This window comes from Megalobrama amblycephala, linkage group LG1, assembly GCF_018812025.1.
Source record: "Megalobrama amblycephala isolate DHTTF-2021 linkage group LG1, ASM1881202v1, whole genome shotgun sequence".
NCBI lineage: Eukaryota > Metazoa > Chordata > Actinopteri > Cypriniformes > Xenocyprididae > Megalobrama > Megalobrama amblycephala.
Genome location: NC_063044.1, coordinates 63,197,776 through 63,215,817, shown reverse-complemented (window position 1 = coordinate 63,215,817; position 18,042 = coordinate 63,197,776). Strand labels below are relative to the sequence as shown.

Genomic DNA, 18,042 nt, shown 5'->3' with positions numbered 1-18,042 from the left:
AAACATTGAAAAAAAAAAAAGAATGCTGAATATTTTTCTAGAAACTGTGATGCATTTTTCTCAGGATTTTTTTATTTGTTTTTTTTGTAATGTTATACTGTAAAAGTCTTTCCTGCTGCATATTTTATTACTGCTTTTATTCAGCTTGTGTGTGTGTGTGTGTGTGTGTGTGAAAAGTATAATGGCTGCTTAATCTTGTTTTGTGTGTGTCCAGCATCCGGTGTTAAAGCACATTGTCAGATTAACTGGTGGGATTATAACATCTGTTGAAATATCAACCACTTTTTAATACAAAAAAAAAAAGATTTATCTAACAGAATATATTACATCTTTTTTTTTGCCATTTTGGTGTATTATGGCAGTTCTAAACAGATTGTCTAACACACATTACATCACACACAGATTATTTTTAAACACATTATCCTAGCAGTGTCTCTTTATGTCTGTCTCGTCATCTTGCCCCTGTCTCTCATGCATTTTTGATTGTATACAGATCCCTCTACCCCTTCATGATATTCTATCCTCTTTCATTTCTGTTCTTCTACTCTCACAGGGTTCAATGCAGGAAGATAAAATTGCTGACAGAGGAGACCTCCAAACCCAGGTTTGTGATTGGGTGCTGAGTGAGTGTAACTGTCCCGCTGTGAGTGTGTGAAGGTGAATGTAAACCGATACTTCCTCCCCCTCCGATGTCATCAGTGACTAGAGAGTTTAAATTTAACAAAATGGTTTATTTTAACTCAGATGAATACATACTTGATTTGCAGGACAGTCATCAAGTGCATCGTTGGCAACACAATCAAAATTCACGACGCATGCAAGTAGTCCGGTCATATACAGTATGTTGTCTTCGGTGTGCTTCACAGGTCTGAAAATAAATTGGCATCTGATGAAATAAAACAAGATTTATAGCATAGCCGTGATTCGCGTGTACAGTACAGTATTTACGGAGAACCATATATCACAGTATACATCAGAGAGGTCAGGAGGAGTAATCAGGCACAAAAACGATAGAACAGGAGCGCGGGATTATCAAGACAGGCACAAGTCAAATATAGATATGAAGTTGGAAAACTGTTCACGTGTCATCACAGTATCTGTGTGCTCAGGGCTCAACATAGTCGATATGTTGTTGATCTGCATGATACACTTTGACTAAAACATTTCAAAAGAGACACATTAAATATGTGGTAGTTAATCATAAATACCTTCAGTATGAACTTTCAACTAAACCAAAAGATGTTTTGCGAACTTTAAAACAACAACAATTTTCTGCATTTTGCTATGACATAAAGTGAGTTTGACCAGTGCATCCTGCTGGGAATTACTGCTCAGGGGCAAAGATGTAGTCTAGAGCCTGTCTCTCCGCTGCAGCCACATTAGGATGCCACAGATCCACACTGAAGATAACTCTGGGACCATCTTCAGCTCCCCCTAGAGGACAAACAGAAAAATGTTGGTTACGCCTGAGATCTCTGTAGTATCTCAGTTTCTTTACGGTTTAAAGTCACCAAGAAATCAAAATTGACAGTTCTTATTTTTTGATGGAATATTGCAGTATTTATGATACATGATTAATCCGTGCTCATTTTTTACAAATTCATGAGTCCATGTAATTTTTAATCAAAATAAAATTGTCCTTTGTCTCAAATTTCTAATTCAGAAGAGACTAGTGCTGCCAAAGTCTCAATCAGTGTTGGGGAAAGTTACTTTAAAAAGTAACGCTTTACAATATTGCATTACTCCCTAAAAAACAAACTTTTTTTTTTACTTAGTTACTTTTTATGGAAAGTAATGCTTTATGTTTTAACATGTATGTGTTACCCCCAACACTGGTCTCAACAAAAAAATCCAAAAGAAATTCAGACATTTCTTATGTAACTAAATTGTCTAAATTGTCATATATATATCATGGATGCATTATATTGATCAAAAGTGACGGCAAAGACATTTATAATGTTACAAAAGCAGCACAACTGTTTTCAACATAGTAATAATAATACATGTTTCTTGAGCACCAAATGATTTCTGAAGGATCATGTGACACTGAAGACTGGGTAATGATGCTGAAAATTCAGCTTTGGCATCATAAGAATAAATTACATTTTAAAAAATATTAAAATAGAAAACATGTATGTCAAATTGTAATAATATTTCACAATATTTCTGTTTTTACTGTATTTTTGAAAAAAAAAAAATAAATAAAAAATGCAGCCTTGTTGAGCATAAACCAACCCCAATCCTTTGAATGGTAGTGTATGTCAATAACAATTTGTGATTATTTTATTTCTTGATTTTGTTTAGTTATTTTTAATAGAATCATCTGAGATCCAGTTGACACACAAATGAAAATGAAGCACCATGCTCAATGAAAATTATCCATGTGCCCTTTCAGATTTTTGCTTATGTAACACTCAACTAATCCCATTTTACACATATGTAACATACTTAAAAAGTGTTTTCCCCCCTTTGGTCATGTCTTATCCCATCTATGACATGAAGTGGACCAAGACCGCCACTGGTGCCCCAGCGCATAGCATAACTGACATAACTCTTGCATAACTGAGAACTCTGTTTAGTTTTCTGATCTATGAAAGAGAGGAGTCAGATTTCCCTCTATTCTTCATCTTCAGAAAGTCTATTATCTTTATTGTAGTTTAGTGAGCTGATTATAGATCTGTTGCAGCTCTTCCCATTTAGCTTTATGTCATTCAGCATATTATGGTTAATGGGGTTTGTACAATATAGTTCTCTGACCATTATGCGAGATGGTATGCAGGAAAGAGTCATCCACAAGGAGGCAGTGTCCCTCTGACCAACACTGAGGCTCCCCACCCACCACCAGCTCACACTGAGCAGGCGTCTGAAGACCTGACACAGAGACAGAGCAATTGCAATGGACAGGAATTTCATGAAAAAAAAAAAAAAAATAGTGTTGGTGTATATAGATAGATAGATAGATAGATAGAGTTTTTCTCAGTGGTTTAGTGTTGTGACTCACCCAGATGGCAGCGCAGACGTGTGTTTGTAGGGCCATAGGCCCCTCCCAGTGTGGCCCCTGGACCCAAGAGCCAGAAGCCCGCAGACCCCAGAGAGTTACTGCTGATGAAGGTTCTGAGCGAGAGGAGGGTTCGGTATGTACATGGACACGCACGGCAGTTACTGGCCACACACACCCCAGCGGTATAGAGTGGGAACACTGTCTGGCCCTGAGAGATAAATACATGAGCTCAACATACATGCATATGCACACAACACATTCTCCTTCTTTATATACCCGCTGGGAACCTTTTGTAACTCATTTGTAACAGACACAGCATTTTAATAACCTGATTATTATGAGAGAATGATGAATTGAATGCAAACAGATCCCTAACAGCAGTGCAGTACAGATATTGATTGGAAGATATTAAGAGAAGCCAAGAAGGGCAGCCAGAGAATGAATGAGTCTTGTTGAATGTGCTGGATGAAGCAGAGTGATGCAGAACACAAGTGGATTGTTTACCTACAAATAAAAATGTCAATTCACTCCCTCCGTGTTGTTTTAAACCCACTTGCTGTTGTTGTTTTCTGTGAAACACTAAGTGATATACTTTGAAGAAACTTCACTGCAACTAAGGAGGATATTTTCATGGAATTATAAACCAATTTTGATGTGTTCATTGCTATCTATCTATCTATCTATCTATCTATCTATCTATCTATCTATCTATCTATCTATCAGTCAGTCAGTCTGTCCATCTATCCATCTATCAACTATCTATCTATCTGGAATTTAAAAAGGCATTCTCAATTCAGCTGTGAACAATACTGCACAGTTCTGATGAACTGTAATTGTATAGTTTGTGCAGATGTATAAAAATCTTATTAAAGGGTTAGTTCTCCCAAATATGAATTTCTGTCATTAATTACTCACCCTCATGTTGTTCCACACCATAAGACCTTCGTTCATCTTGTTCATCATGTTTATGTTGTATAGACAGTGCAGGCTTCAGTGTTTATGTCAGAACGCCGGCTCAGTATTGGTCGATGCTGTTCACGTGAGCAGCACTACTCATGTGTGTGATGCTGAAGCAGGAGCTGGCCAATAATAAGCCGGCCGTTTTGATGTAGAACCAGGAAGTGCTACACTGTGTATACAATGTAAACTGCATAGGAGACTGACAGGGAAGAGGAGAAATTGTTGAATAAAGTTATTTTTGTTTCGTTTTTGCACACAAAAAGTATTCTTGCCGCTTCATAACATTAAGGTTGAACCACTGCAGTCACGTGGACTATTTTAACAATGTCTTTACTACCTTTCTGGACCTTGAATGTAGCAATTACATTGCTTTCTCTTGGAGATCAGAAACTTTTTGGATTTCATCAAAAATATCTTAATTTGTGTTCCAAAGATGAACGAAGGTCTTACGGGTGTGGAACGACATGAGGGTGAGTAATTAATGACAGAAATTTCATTTTTGGGTGAACTAACCCTTTAACATATTTTACTGCAACTTTTACATCTGTGACTATGACACATTCAAAAATAGCTGATTGAGACTAATATGTTTAGTCACCTTTGGTCCTTGGTAACTCCACCCTAGCTTTGTATCAATCCCCCTCTGGTACACTGCCTGGAACTCAGCAAGGATTTTGGGATAACTGGCCTCCAAAACCTCAATGTCATGCCGATGAGCATCCCTGGGAAAGAAAGGTATGCTGGGAACATCTGGGAGGTAGAAAAGATGAGGCTTCTGAATAGATGGGCGATCATTGTTCCTGGCCTAGACAGCAGTGAGGAAGAAGTTGAAGGACACGCAGTGACATAAATTTTAAGCTACAACACAAATATTTAAGAAATTGCAAGTAAGCCTCAAGTTATCCTATTTTTCCCATCTCTGACCTGATTGCGCAGGCCTTTGTGAATTCGCCCCATGCCGGCCCAACTGTAGCGTTTGGCATACTCCTGTAGTGCTCTATACAACTTCCTGCTTCCCGCTGCAGCGTCGGTAGGGAACGGAGCATGGCTCAACACCGGTGTCAAGTAGCTCTCTGTTCCCTCCTCTTCCTCCACTGACTCCATAGTGATGGCCGCAGATGCTTTAGGGACAGAGTGTCCAGGGTCGACCGGGGAACGGCTGGATGACCGAGAGAATGAGGAGCGGCTGGAGCTGCTTTTCAGCATTCCGGAGTGGGATGGTGGGTCAGAACCTACACGGTAGCAGTACCAGAGGAAGAGGAGCAGGACGGTCCAAAGGAGCCCGCTGAGGGGAGGTCCACCCAACAGCGCACATGGGGGAAGCGGTACCAAGTCCAGAGACCAGGACATAATTCTGAGAGAGTGAGCTTCACCAAGACAGAATTGAAGAAAGAATTGTTAAAGAAATTATTCAATAATCACGATATTCATGAACTTGTGCTCATTACATGAGACTTTCTTCAGTCTGTAAAATTAATAGACTTTGGCTACGACTTCCCTTCCTCTGTGTTTATGAACAATAATTAATATCCAGCTGACCACAGGTAATGAATATGACTCAATTCGGAGATATCAAGGGCTTCACTCTCGCTCTATTGCATAATGATTCCTGCTGCAGTCAGTTTGTGTGGTCGCTTTCATTCTCAGTACTCACGTTGCTGAAACATTTCACACGGATGTCCGGAGAGAGCGTGACGACGGAAAGAACCGACTTTTACCGAACATTAGGCTACAAGTTACCATTCGGACACTTTAAATAGGAAGCTGTGCTGTATTCGCTTACCACTTCTCCACGTCTTACTCAGTCTCTCTTTCCCCCTTCGTTCTCACCACGTCCCTTCCTCTGTTTATCTGCAGCCCTGCAAATACAGTAAATTCCGCATTCAATGCTTCCGTAAGGATGGAAGAACGACTCCTCCTTCTTGACGGAACAGACCGAAGATGTTTTTATTACCTTTGTCCATGTACTGACGCATCTGAATCAGCCAGTCACTCGTTGCTGGGTTGTTTAGCTGTATTTTGAAATACTATTAACCCTCTTGCTGCTAACCGAGAGCCGCCGGGGCAAGTTTCAGCACCGAGACGCTGGACAGCTCCTATGCAGAGCGCCGTCTACGTCTTGCGCTACTGCAGTACAACCACAGTGTGGCGCCAGGGAGATGGACACAAAAACACCCTCAAACCAACCAAACACCGACTTATTGTGGAGAATCAGTTCTTTCGAACAGTTGGTTTCAGTGAACACTGAACAGGATCCAGAAACGGTTCAGTGATTCACACCTGGTCACTTTCATTACTCCGTGAAATATTTGCGTGCTCTGCGCTTCCCAACCCTGTTCCCTGTTTCGCCCTAAAGTTTATTGTCATTTAATCTCTTTTTAGGTTGTGTTTTTTTCTTTCGTTTGCAGCCTTGAGTTAGCTAATAAAAACAGGTCATTTGGAACGTGTGCATTAATAATAAAGAAAAAGTAATTTAGGCTGAAAGGAGTTTGTAATGATAAAATGCTATATATATATATATAGGTATGTAGATTACTTATGAATTGTAATCAGTTACTGATTACAAATTACATGACAAAATTAGATTATACATTTTTGGTAACGTAGTCTGACTACTTTTGGATTACATTTAGATTACTTTTGTGCTAACCCTTATTTGATGTCACCTATATTGTAGGATAATCTTGTACTATTTTGACAGATACACAGCAAAAATACTCTAATTTACTCTAATTACAAGTTGATTTTTTGGAATCTGATTACGTATATATATCTGTGTTTTATATGTGTGTTGCAAAAGTAAGTTTCAGTATGCTGGGTTTTATTATGTAACATATAACTATGCATTCAGGTGTGGTGAGAAATCGAGTCCCCCCAGGAATCGAGTCTCCTTTAAGACCCTGAGTGATTACATTGGTTCAACAGACTTTTAATAGATAGTATTTTTAGCGCCTGATTATAATTCCTGCAAAATCATGTTAAGATTTATCTTGTTTAAAATGTGTTATAATGACCATTAATGTCTTTTAAATTACATGGTTCATATACGTCAAGTCACCTTTATTTATATAGCCTAGCGCTTTTTACAATGCAGATTGTGTCAAAGCAGCTTTACAGTGATATAATTTTTGGCTGCACAGCAGCTCTTGTTCTTACTGTTTTTTTAGTTAGCTTTCGTACTATCATAGCATACACCTGATTAGCCAGCTATCTTAGCTTATATTATATTAGGTATGTTTTTTGCTTCCAGTATAGTTCCCACATGTTTCAAATGAATGATGTTTGTGTGTACTTAGCATGACAATTAATTTATTAAATATTTATAATAGTAATATTATATACTATACCACATTGCTTTTATTATTTAAAATTAATATTAAATTACTTTTACAGAACATAGTATGTTGCAACAATTCTTATCCTTATAAAAAATACATTTTTTAGGCATGGCTGTGTTTCCAGTTTGTTTTATTATGCAATACATATGCATGCATTTTATATTCCAATTATGCTGTTTGTACACCTAATGTAATAAACATCATACAATAGTGTAATAGATTATAAATAGTCAAGACATTGCGATAACAACTTTTGATCCAGCATTACCGTTTGGGTCAACACCTGCTGTTATTTTCATTTTTCATCAAATCCTCGGTTTACAAAATGCTCCTCTATCGGTTCTCTGCTCGTTACTCGGATATTAGTACTGTCTGTTTTTAATAAAGTGCATTTAATTTTTCCAAACAAAATTATTTAACATGCTTTCAATTTTTTAAGTTACTTTCCCAGGTGAAAAAAAGTACATTTCAATAATGTACTTAAAGTGCTCTATTTTCGCACACTAATTTTGTACTTAATATACTAAAAATTCTTCTTTAGTACTTCTTAAGATAATCTTAAGAACATCTAAGTGTACTCAATTGTGCTCTTTTGAGACACCATGAATATGAACTAAAATGTGCTTTTAATACACTATCTCTGTATTTAAAAAATGTATTTAGATACTACTTATAGTACATTTGAACCCATAGTGTACTATAAGTGATAACTAAACATATTTTTTAAATACAGAGATAGTATATTAAAAGCACATTTTAGTTCATATTTCATGCTGTCTCAAAATAACACAGTTGAGTACTCTTAGATATTCTTGAGATTATCTTAAGAAGTACTAAAGAAGAATTTTTACAAAATTAGTGCGCGAAAATAGAGCACTTTAAGTACATTATAAAAATTTACTTTTTTTTTTCACCTGGGTTATCAGCCTCCAAGACAGTCCTTCAGCTTCAGAGAGTAATCTTTCTCTTATTGACAAGTCTCTTTACAGTCAAGAATTGAGTTTCCTTTTGGGTTGCCATTATTCAAGGGTCAGTTTAGTTTACATCTTGTTTTGGGTCTTTATTAATCACAATTCCTATATCTAATTTGATTGTTCACAAGGGTGCTGCATATATTAAACATATTAATTGACATTGCATTTGTTGATAGGCTATTTGAAGAGAGACCCGAAGCTCTGGAAAATGAATCAACACATTTTAAAGCTAAAGGGATTTGAGATGCGTAATACAAAAACAAAGTAGTGCCATCAGCCAGCTGACTTATAATAATTTGACTATTGTCAATTGTGATACCTTGTAAATTACAACTGGAAATATGCAGAGCTAAAAACTGAGAGTCAAACAAGAATAAATATGGAGAAACAGGGCAGCCTTGTCTTATTCCACGCGACAAATCGTCACAGTGAGACTGTTGTTGACTCGAGAAGTGCTCGGACAGGCTCAGTCTGATTCGAGGATGAATCGTTCAGAACGGATAGGTGAACCGGTTCATTAAAACGATCCGACTCACAAAAACGACTCGGACATCGCTAATTGACAGTCCGCGCACCAACCATACGGGTAGGAACTGCCATCTATGCCTGTTCCACTCACCTGCTATCCCTGCCATAGGCCTAAACGGACAAAAATAAACGAATGAGAAAATACAACCAAGAACGGAGGCAAACAGATTTTTCCTTGGATTGAAAACGTCACATTGTTTCCCGAGGGTTCGAATGGAACGCCCGTGTTTGACAATAACTGGTCCAGGAGCGTTCAAATGATTATTTAAAATCCGTTTGACGCGCAGCGCCAGTTGTGGTATTTTGGAGGGGGTGGAGGAGCGAGAGACGGAGGACCGCGCTAGAAACGCAGCAGCGAGAGCGGTGCTAGAGAAAAAACACACACGAAATATTCACAGGATCACCAGGACAAGGGAAGAAACCTAGCGGATTCATCCTGACGAATAAAAAAAAAGACAAACTGCGTATTGCGGGTGCGTATATGTTTCGTTTCCCTCTGACAGACAGTGGTGTTTTCGCGAGCTCGTTGCCTCGCGCGACAGCCAGCTGCTTAAAGATGCAATGGATGCGTTCATGAAATCATTGTAAACCATTTATATTTACCCAGTATTGCTTTTCGTTAGAAGAAAATGCAGGATTTTTTTTTCAGTCTAGACGGCTTGCTAGTGCTTTTTTTGGGGGGGAATGGGCGTCTTGCGTCATAGGTAAGGATAAGAGGAGATGTTTTTGAAGAGCGTCTGAATAAATTATCTGAACGCTCTGGCCGCAGTGTCAGCATCAGCATCATCTGCCCGCATATTTTTACCGTGGATATAATTTCTGTAAGTGTGGGTAGCCTAATATAAACTCAACATGTTTTCATCGTCATGTTGTTGTCATTTATAGCCTATTATGAACCCTGTTTTTGTAATCAGCATCGGTGTGTGCGGTAAATGCTAAATGAGGCTCGTAGTGGTGACTGGGCCACTGGCAGCCCAGACCTGCTCTCTGCCTCTCGTGTTAGCGGTGACATCATTGATCACTGAACGTGGGCACGTCGGGGTCCATATGTCTCGTGCACTGCCAGGCCTCGAGGGCCATAATAATATTTGATATATGGCAAAAGCACCAATGACTTTGAGGGGATATTTTACGTGAGGACGCATTTCTGCAGTTTGCTTATTGTAAACCTCTGAATTAAGAAACTGCAGTTTATTTAGCGGGATATCATCAAAAATTATTTTAAATTTCAGTCATAAAAACCCTATTCACAAAAGTAACTCGTACTAATACTTTAGCTTTAAAGATCCCATAAAATAGTTTGACAGTCTGACATTTTTTTTTAATGTTTTTTAAAGTCTCTTATGTTCACCAAAGGTGCATTTATTTGATTAAAATAGAGTAAAACTGTGATAATGTCAAATATTATTACAATTTAAAATAACTTTTATATTTTAATATATATTAAGATTAAAATTTATTCCTGTGATGCAAAGCTGAATTTTAAGCATCATTACTCCAGTCTTCAGTGTCACATGATCCTTCAGAAATCATTGTAACATGTGACCCTGGACCACAAAACCAGTCATAAGGTTTTTTTTTTTTTTTTTTTTTTACTTTATACATCATCTGAAAGTTGAATAAATCGTTCCATTGATGTATGGTTTGTTAGGATAGGACAATATTTGGCTGAGATACAACTGTTTGAAAATCTGGAATCTGAGGGTGCAAAAAAATCAAAATATTGAGAAAATCACCTTTAAAGTTTTCTAAATGAAGTCCTTAGCAACACATATCCACTCACAAAAATACATTTTCGATATATTTACGGTAGGAAATTTACAAAATATCTTCATGGAACATGATCTTTACTTAATATCCTAATGATTTTAGGCGATAATTTTGACCCATACAATGTGTTGTTGGCTATTGCTACAAATATACCTGTGTGACTTATGACTGGTTTTGTGGTCCAGGGTCACAAATGCTGATTTCGATGCTCAAGAAACAATATATTATTATTATCAATGTTGAAAACAGTTGTGCTGCTTATTATTTCTGTGGAAACCGTGATACATTTTTCTCAGGATCCTTTAATGAATAGAAAGTTCAAAAGAACAGCATTTATTTCAGATTGAAGTCTTTGTAACATTATAAATCATCATCATTATTTTGGTACGTTTTCACAGAAGAGCCAAAGACTGTAATTTTATTTATTTTTATGTATATCCATGTTTCCACGTGACTTCAAATCTAACAGACATGAAAGAAAAGTCACAAAACGCTTTCATGGGTTCTTTAAGATCACAACCTTTGACTTACAGTCTTCCTTAACTTTGATCTTTCCCTTTTTATTCTTCTATACCTCTTACTACTTCTTTTTTTTTCTCTTGTTTGCTTGCACCCAGGCTGTCCTCTCATATTAAATAATGGTGTCCACAGTATTTGCTGTGACACTGTCTGTCACACTGCTGCACCTAACTTCAGGTAATGTGCACATACTTGTATGTTTATTACTATTCGCTCAAGGCGATTATATACATGCTGATCACTTTACAATTAATCTTTTAGCTTAAAGAAACTAAGTCTGATAGTTCCGTGGTCTTTTCAGGTGCATCTTTAGGGACATCAGACACTGAGGCTCCTCCCACCGTGACCTCTAGTCCCCGCCCCTTGGGAGAACTCATCCATGCTGCACTTCTGAGTAAGGAGTATCTGGGCCACACCCCTAATAGCAGAGGTCAGTCTTGCCTAAAAAACAACACAGCACACTGCATAATTTCAATATCGAACCAGTTTGACGTCATCACAATTTGAATTTTTCATTTAAATCTGTGATTTTAACTCACAGGTACAACTACTAACCCGACCCAGGCCGTCCCGTCCATCAGAGAATCAGAACCCTCCTCCACAGTGATGTCACCAGGAATCCTCACTACAGCAGTGACCTCATCGGCTGCACCTCATGCAGGCCAATCAGGTTTTGGGAGTGCGGTGACATCACCACCAGCTGAAGAGGAGACCACAACTACACTAATTACTACAACAACAATAACAACAGTGCACACACCAGGTATCATAAGCAACAGTTGAAAACAGCAATTCATTTTCATTATGAAGCTCTAAACTTCACATATAATGTCCCTCAACAGGTCTTGGAGCATAAATGATTTCTAAATGAATATTTTAAGTTGCCTTTTAAACTTTTAAACTGTCTCTCTCAAGTTCAATGCAATGCCAGCCTGTCAGGAATGGAGGGAATAGTCGAGTCCCCTGATCCGCTCTCATCCTCATCCCCCTTTTCCCCACTGGAGTGCACCTACAGCATCACCGTGTATCCTGGATATGGGGTTGAGATACAGGTGTGATAGCCTCACTGTTTCCAAGGTTTCCATTGAAAACCTCTTTAGCCTCTCTCTGGATCACTATGGTTACTGCCTGTTAGCATAGCTGATGCATCTTGTTGGCATTTGTATGGGCGATGTCATTTTAATGAGTTCTGGAATCTTTGTCCTTGATGCAATCTTAGGGAACGACATTATAAGCTGTTGTTATGGTAACACCACCTGTCTGTCTTGAAGGTAAAGAAAGTAAACTTGTCCAAGGAGGAGTCACTTACCATTCTGGAGCTGGGTGGACAGCTCCTGAGCTTTTGGCCAATGAGACGCTAATGAGCGAAGGTCAGGTGATTCGTAGCTCAACCAACCAAGTGCAGATCCACTATAAGAGCCTGAAGCAAGCAAATCATGGTGTTTTCAGCTTTCACTATCAAGGTATTTTTTCTTTTAACTATTGTTCAAAAATTTGGGGTATGTAAGATTTTTTTAAATGTTTTGAAAATAAGTCTCCGTGGTTGTATTTATGCTGCATTCATGCCATGTTGTAATTACCGTTATTTCGAGATGACAACGTGTGACATTCTACTCTGACCTGTTAAAGTCCTCGGAATGAAAATTATGCACTTCTATGGCAACACTATCAATGCCTAAATAAATCTGCAGTGGTCAGGTGGTGCAAGTCAGACCTCTCAGAAAATTCCCAGTTTACAAGTTGGAATTATGAGGTAATAACGATGTGAACGCAGCTTTATCTGATCATAAATACAATAAAAATAATGATATTGCTAAATATTATCACAACTTAAAATAACTGTTTTTTATTTGAATGTATTTTAAAGTGTATCTCTTGAATGAATAATTCAATGACAAACACATTTTTAACAGTAACTTGTCGCCACCTAGTGGCGTAACAATGTAATTGATACAGTAGTTACTCTATTTTGATCGCTACCATAGACCTCAGTGTTTATACCTGAAATATAAACTTTTATCACAGTACTTCTGTGATTTTTTTGAATATTTGTAAGACAGAAATAATGATGCTGTGTGGTTGAAAAGACTGTTTGTGAAGCTGTCCAATACCTATACATGATAACTGCTCTCTCTGGGTCATCGGCAGCGCAAGTGCAGATCTGAATGGTCCGGTGTGATTTTATCAGGGTTTAATAGACACGTGTAAATCATTGTCATTTAGGAATAAGATTGCGTTGGTGTTTGAATCAAGATTGCATCTCTTAATCATGCAGCTCTACTGTACAGTAATTGAATTGTAATGTGTCTGTTTTGACATAAGAGGAATGACAGAATTGTCTTATTCTTTTAAACACCCATTCAAGCGTTCCTCCTGTCCTGCTCATTCCCTCTCTCCCCTGAGGGTGGTGGAGTGACTGTAACTGACATCCATCCTGGTGGTCAGGCTCACTTCCATTGCGATCCAGGATTTGAGGTCAGAGGTCATGAGGTTGCAACCTGTTTGAACTCCACCCGACCAAAATGGAGCACCCCAGAACCCCAGTGTGTTGGTGGGTTGCATTTTTATCCCTGCTCAGTTATTTATTTATTTTTTTTTCATTATCTACAGTTGACTGAAGACACCTCAATTTATGTCCGTGTGTATAAGCATTCACATATGTTTTTGTATATTAAAGCTGTATCCTGTGGAGGATGGATTAGAAATGCTACTGTTGGCCGCATCCTCTCTCCAACCCTCCCCTCTGCAAATAACCATAGCAGTGGTAGCAACCTGAGCTGTCATTGGCTGCTGGAAGCCAAGGAAGGCCATAGGCTCCACCTTCATTTTGAGAGGGTGGCTCTTGATGAAGATAATGACAAGTAAGAGTTCATGTCTTGCTCACTCATGTATTAAGTTACTTGTCTTATATCTCTATTGGTGTTGGGCACAGCCGCACACACCTGAAGCGTGCACACAGAGGCGTGTTTCAGATAGCTATACAGAAGTTTGCTGCTGATAAATGAACATCCGAAACCTACCACTCTTCCTGTACAACCTGCCATGATCTTGATCCTTCCAGAATCATCCCATTCCCTTAATGTAATTTTCTTTCCTTTTTTCCATGCTCCTCCTCCCTTTCTTAGGCTGATTGTGCGCAGTGGGAATAGCTCTACAGCTCCTCTCCTCTTTGATTCAGATCTGGATGACGTTCCAGAACGAGGCTTTGTGAGCGAAGGAATGTCTCTCTATGTGGAGCTCACAGCAGATTCTTCCTCCATCCCACTGCTGCTGGCACTCCGTTACGAGGGTAAGACAACCTGCTATACATTCAACAAAATGGATTTGTTCACTGTTCAAAAAGAGCCTATGTATATTTCATCACTATACGCCATATAAATCACTATAAATGTTAGTATTTCATTAACTCAAAAACTTTTTTACATTTATATACAAACCCGATTCCAAAAAAGTTGGGACACTGTACAAATTGTGAATAAAAAATTAATGCAATAATTTACAAATCTCATAAACTTATATTTTATTTGCAATAGAATATAGATAACATATCAAAAGTGAGACATTTTGAAATGTCATGCCAAATATTGGCTCATTTTGGATTTCATGAGAGCTACAGATTCCAAAAAAGTTGGGACAGGTAACAATAAGAGGCCGGAAAAGTTAAATGTACATATAAGGAACAGCTGGAGGACCAATTTGCAACTTATTAGGTCAATTGGCAACATGATTGGGTATAAAAAGAGCCTCTCAGAGTGGCAGTGTCTCTCAGAAGTCAAGATGGGCAGAGGATCACCAATTGCCCCAATTCTGCGGTGAAAAATAGTGGAGCAATATCAGAAAGGAGTTTCTCAGAGAAAAATTGCAAAGAGTTTGAAGTTATCATCATCTACAGTGCATAATATCATCCAAAGATTCAGAGAGTCTGGAACAATCTCTGTGTGTAAGGGTCAAGGCCGGAAAACCATACTGGATGCCCGTGATCTTCGGGCCCTTAGACGGCACTGCATCACATACAGGAATGCTGCTGTAATGGAAATCACAACATGGGCTCAGGAATACTTCCAGAAAACACTGTCGGTGAACACAATCCACCGTGCCATTCGCCGCTGCCGGCTAAAACTCTATAGGTCAAAAAAGAAGCCATATCTAAACATGATCCAGAAGCGCAGGCGTTTTCTCTGGGCCAAGGCTCATTTAAAATGGACTGTGGCAAAGTGGAAAACTGTTCTGTGGTCAGACGAATACAAATTTGAAGTTCTTTTTGGAAAACTGGGACACCATGTCATCCGGACTAAAGAGGACAAGGACAACCCAAGTTGTTATCAGCGCTCAGTTCAGAAGCCTGCATTCTCTGATGGTATGGGGTTGCATGAGTGCGTGTGGCATGGGCAGCTTACACATCTGGAAAGGCACCATCAATGCTGAAAGGTATATCCAAGTTCTAGAACAACATATGCTCCCATCCAGACGTCGTCTCTTTCAGGGAAGACCTTGCATTTTCCAACATGACAATGCCAGACCACATACTGCATCAATTACAACATCATGGCTGCGTAGAAGAAGGATCCGGGTACTGAAATGGCCAGCCTGCAGTCCAGATCTTTCACCCACAGAAAACATTTGGCGCATCATAAAGAGGAAGATGCGACAAAGAAGACCTAAGACAGTTGAGCAACTAAAAGCCTGTATTAGACAAGAATGGGACAACATTCCTATTCCTAAACTTGAGAAACTTGTCTCCTCAGTCCCCAGACGTTTGCAGACTGTTATAAAAAGAAGAGGGGATGCCACACAGTGGTAAACATGGCCTTGTCCCAACTTTTTTGAGATGTGTTGATGCCATGAAATTTAAAATCAACTTATTTTTCCCTTAAAATTATACATTTTCTCAGTTTAAACTTTTGATATGTCATCTATGTTGTATTCTGAATAAAATATTGAAATTTGAAACACATCATTGCATTCTGTTTTTATTCACAATTTGTACAGTGTCCCAACTTTTTTGGTATCGGGTTTGTAGTTCTTATCAGATGCTTGTCTAAAGAATGCAGAATGCAGTTGCTTATTGTGATAACTTTCACACAAACTTTTTGAAAAAAAACCCCCTCAAAATTACAATTTTGTACCTTCAAGTCTGGGTTCTTTAGATACTTTGACTCTCACTTAATAATTTTCCATCCTTCCTCTTCTTTCTCTCTCTTTCAGCCTTTGATGGGGAACACTGTTATGAACCTTACCTGCCTCATGGGAACTTCAGCAGCAGCGACATCACCTTCCCACTGGGTACTGTAGTAACCTTCTCATGCTCTCCTGGTTTCGTCATGGAGCAGGGCTCAGGAGTTATGGAGTGTGTTGACCCCAATGACCCTCACTGGAATGAGAGTGAACCTGTCTGCAGAGGTATGACATCACATATATTCTTATATTTGCCACATATACCTGTACAGCATCTGTACACTACCATTCAAAGGTTTGGCGTCATTTTATTTATTTATTCATATTTTTATTCAACAAGGATGCATTAGTCGTCTCGGGGGGTGAATCAGTCAAAAATAAAGCCCAAAGTAGTCTTTCGGGTTTTACTTCAAATACACAGCCTTGCGGAAAGAGAAAAGTTCTTTTTATGCTTCGGGTTTTTGAGTCGTTCCTTTCACGTGACTCATACACGTGACCCAAGCACATTATATTTATAGTAAATAACGCTTTCGATGTTATCATAACCTTGCACAGTTTTGAGCAATGTCCTTTTTCTCTCTTATATTAGCCAATATGTCAAGTTAGGAAAACAATTATTATAAACCCAAAATTGGAGTAAAAATGAAAACTATAAATCTTTGTATTTAGGCATGCCTAGTGTTTATTTACAGATAGACAGTCAAAAAGATAAATTAATCAATATTTTATTTATAACAGGGCTTTATTTATTTATAATAACACACCACAGATCCTCAAGAAACAGTAACAAAAACAGTGACAGAAATGTCAGAAATAGCGTATGGGTCTGTTATGTGATTAAGGAACGACTCAAAACCCGAAAGACTCATGAAGAGAACTAATCAATTCTCTTTCCGGCTCAGAATGCATTGGCTTAGTGTATGGGTCTGTCACGTGTTTAAGGAACGACTCAAAAACCCGAAAGACTCATGAAATGAACTAATCAATTCTCTTACCGGCTCAGACTGCATTGGTTTAGCATGGGACTGCCTGTCACGTCATTAAGGAATGACTTAAACCCGAAGACTTGTCAGACAAGAGGTGAGGTGAGCTTAATCAGCTTGTCATAAACTGAAGACCCAGGTAATGAATTAATCATTTCTGAATCTTATAGCATTGTAGTTTTGTATTGTTTGTAGTGGGATCAACGTTTGCATAAGTAGTAGATGTGTTTGGGAAGTAACACGTAACATTTTAATTACATTTTGCTAAAATGAACTAAATGAACGAAATGACTCGAAAAAAGATTCGTTCATTTTGTTGAACGAGACTCAAAAGTCCGAGTCAGTAAAATGATCCGAACTTCCCATCACTAGCCCCCAGGGCACGGTTGCCACCTTGTGGATAAACTAATTACTGCAAAAGATTTTTTAAATGTGTGAGCTGCGCAAACTTGTGGTTACGCGTGGTTACAAAACAGTACGCGTTGCAGTATGCACATACTCTTCTGATTAGGGCTGGGCATTGACACAATTTTCGCGATTCGATTAGATTTCTATTCACATGCTTTCGATTCGATTCGATTCAATATCGATTATTTTGGATGTAGTATTTCAGTTACAGTACATGGCAAATTTTGTAGAGGAAAAAAATCTCTCAACTAATGCTGTAAACTACACATGGGAGTCAGTTGGTACTACTTTACTATAATATTATAGGTTAAAATTAACTTATTTATATACAAACACTTAAATTACACTCAATTGTGTTTTTTATGATAAATAAAGTGTAGAATTAC

General features: G+C 38.3%; 2 protein-coding genes across 6 annotated transcripts in view; one reads left to right on the top strand and one right to left on the bottom strand.

The window, feature by feature from the left end:
• Positions 1–710: 710 nt before the first annotated feature.
• asphd1 (aspartate beta-hydroxylase domain containing 1) lies at positions 711–9,692 on the bottom strand. Of its 5 annotated transcripts, XM_048208242.1 has the most exons (8): positions 9,405–9,689; positions 5,916–6,088; positions 5,745–5,820; positions 4,886–5,328; positions 4,560–4,766; positions 3,002–3,209; positions 2,758–2,871; positions 711–1,434 (listed from the first exon to the last, which is right to left on the bottom strand). In XM_048208242.1, the coding sequence occupies exons 4-8, from the start codon at positions 5,309–5,311 to the stop codon at positions 1,325–1,327; spliced, it is 1,065 nt and encodes a 354-aa protein (XP_048064199.1). In that variant the 5' UTR covers positions 5,312–5,328; positions 5,745–5,820; positions 5,916–6,088; positions 9,405–9,689; the 3' UTR covers positions 711–1,324. The 5 variants fall into 5 exon arrangements, 4 of the variants coding, with proteins under 4 accessions (XP_048064199.1, XP_048064190.1, XP_048064209.1 ...); XM_048208233.1 differs by lacking the exon at positions 9,405–9,689 and having other exon boundaries at positions 5,916–6,674; XM_048208252.1 differs by lacking the exons at positions 5,745–5,820; positions 5,916–6,088 and having other exon boundaries at positions 9,405–9,692.
• The window catches only part of sez6l2 (seizure related 6 homolog (mouse)-like 2), a 23,667-nt gene continuing 14,414 nt past the window's right edge, over positions 8,790–18,042 (top strand). Inside the window, 11 exon segments of the mRNA XM_048208211.1 lie at positions 8,790–9,274; positions 11,189–11,267; positions 11,392–11,520; positions 11,632–11,853; positions 12,006–12,142; positions 12,362–12,416; positions 12,419–12,553; positions 13,456–13,641; positions 13,768–13,951; positions 14,216–14,379; positions 16,296–16,490. Coding sequence (XP_048064168.1) covers positions 11,210–11,267; positions 11,392–11,520; positions 11,632–11,853; positions 12,006–12,142; positions 12,362–12,416; positions 12,419–12,553; positions 13,456–13,641; positions 13,768–13,951; positions 14,216–14,379; positions 16,296–16,490 — 1,465 coding nt within the window. The 5' untranslated portion in view covers positions 8,790–9,274; positions 11,189–11,209.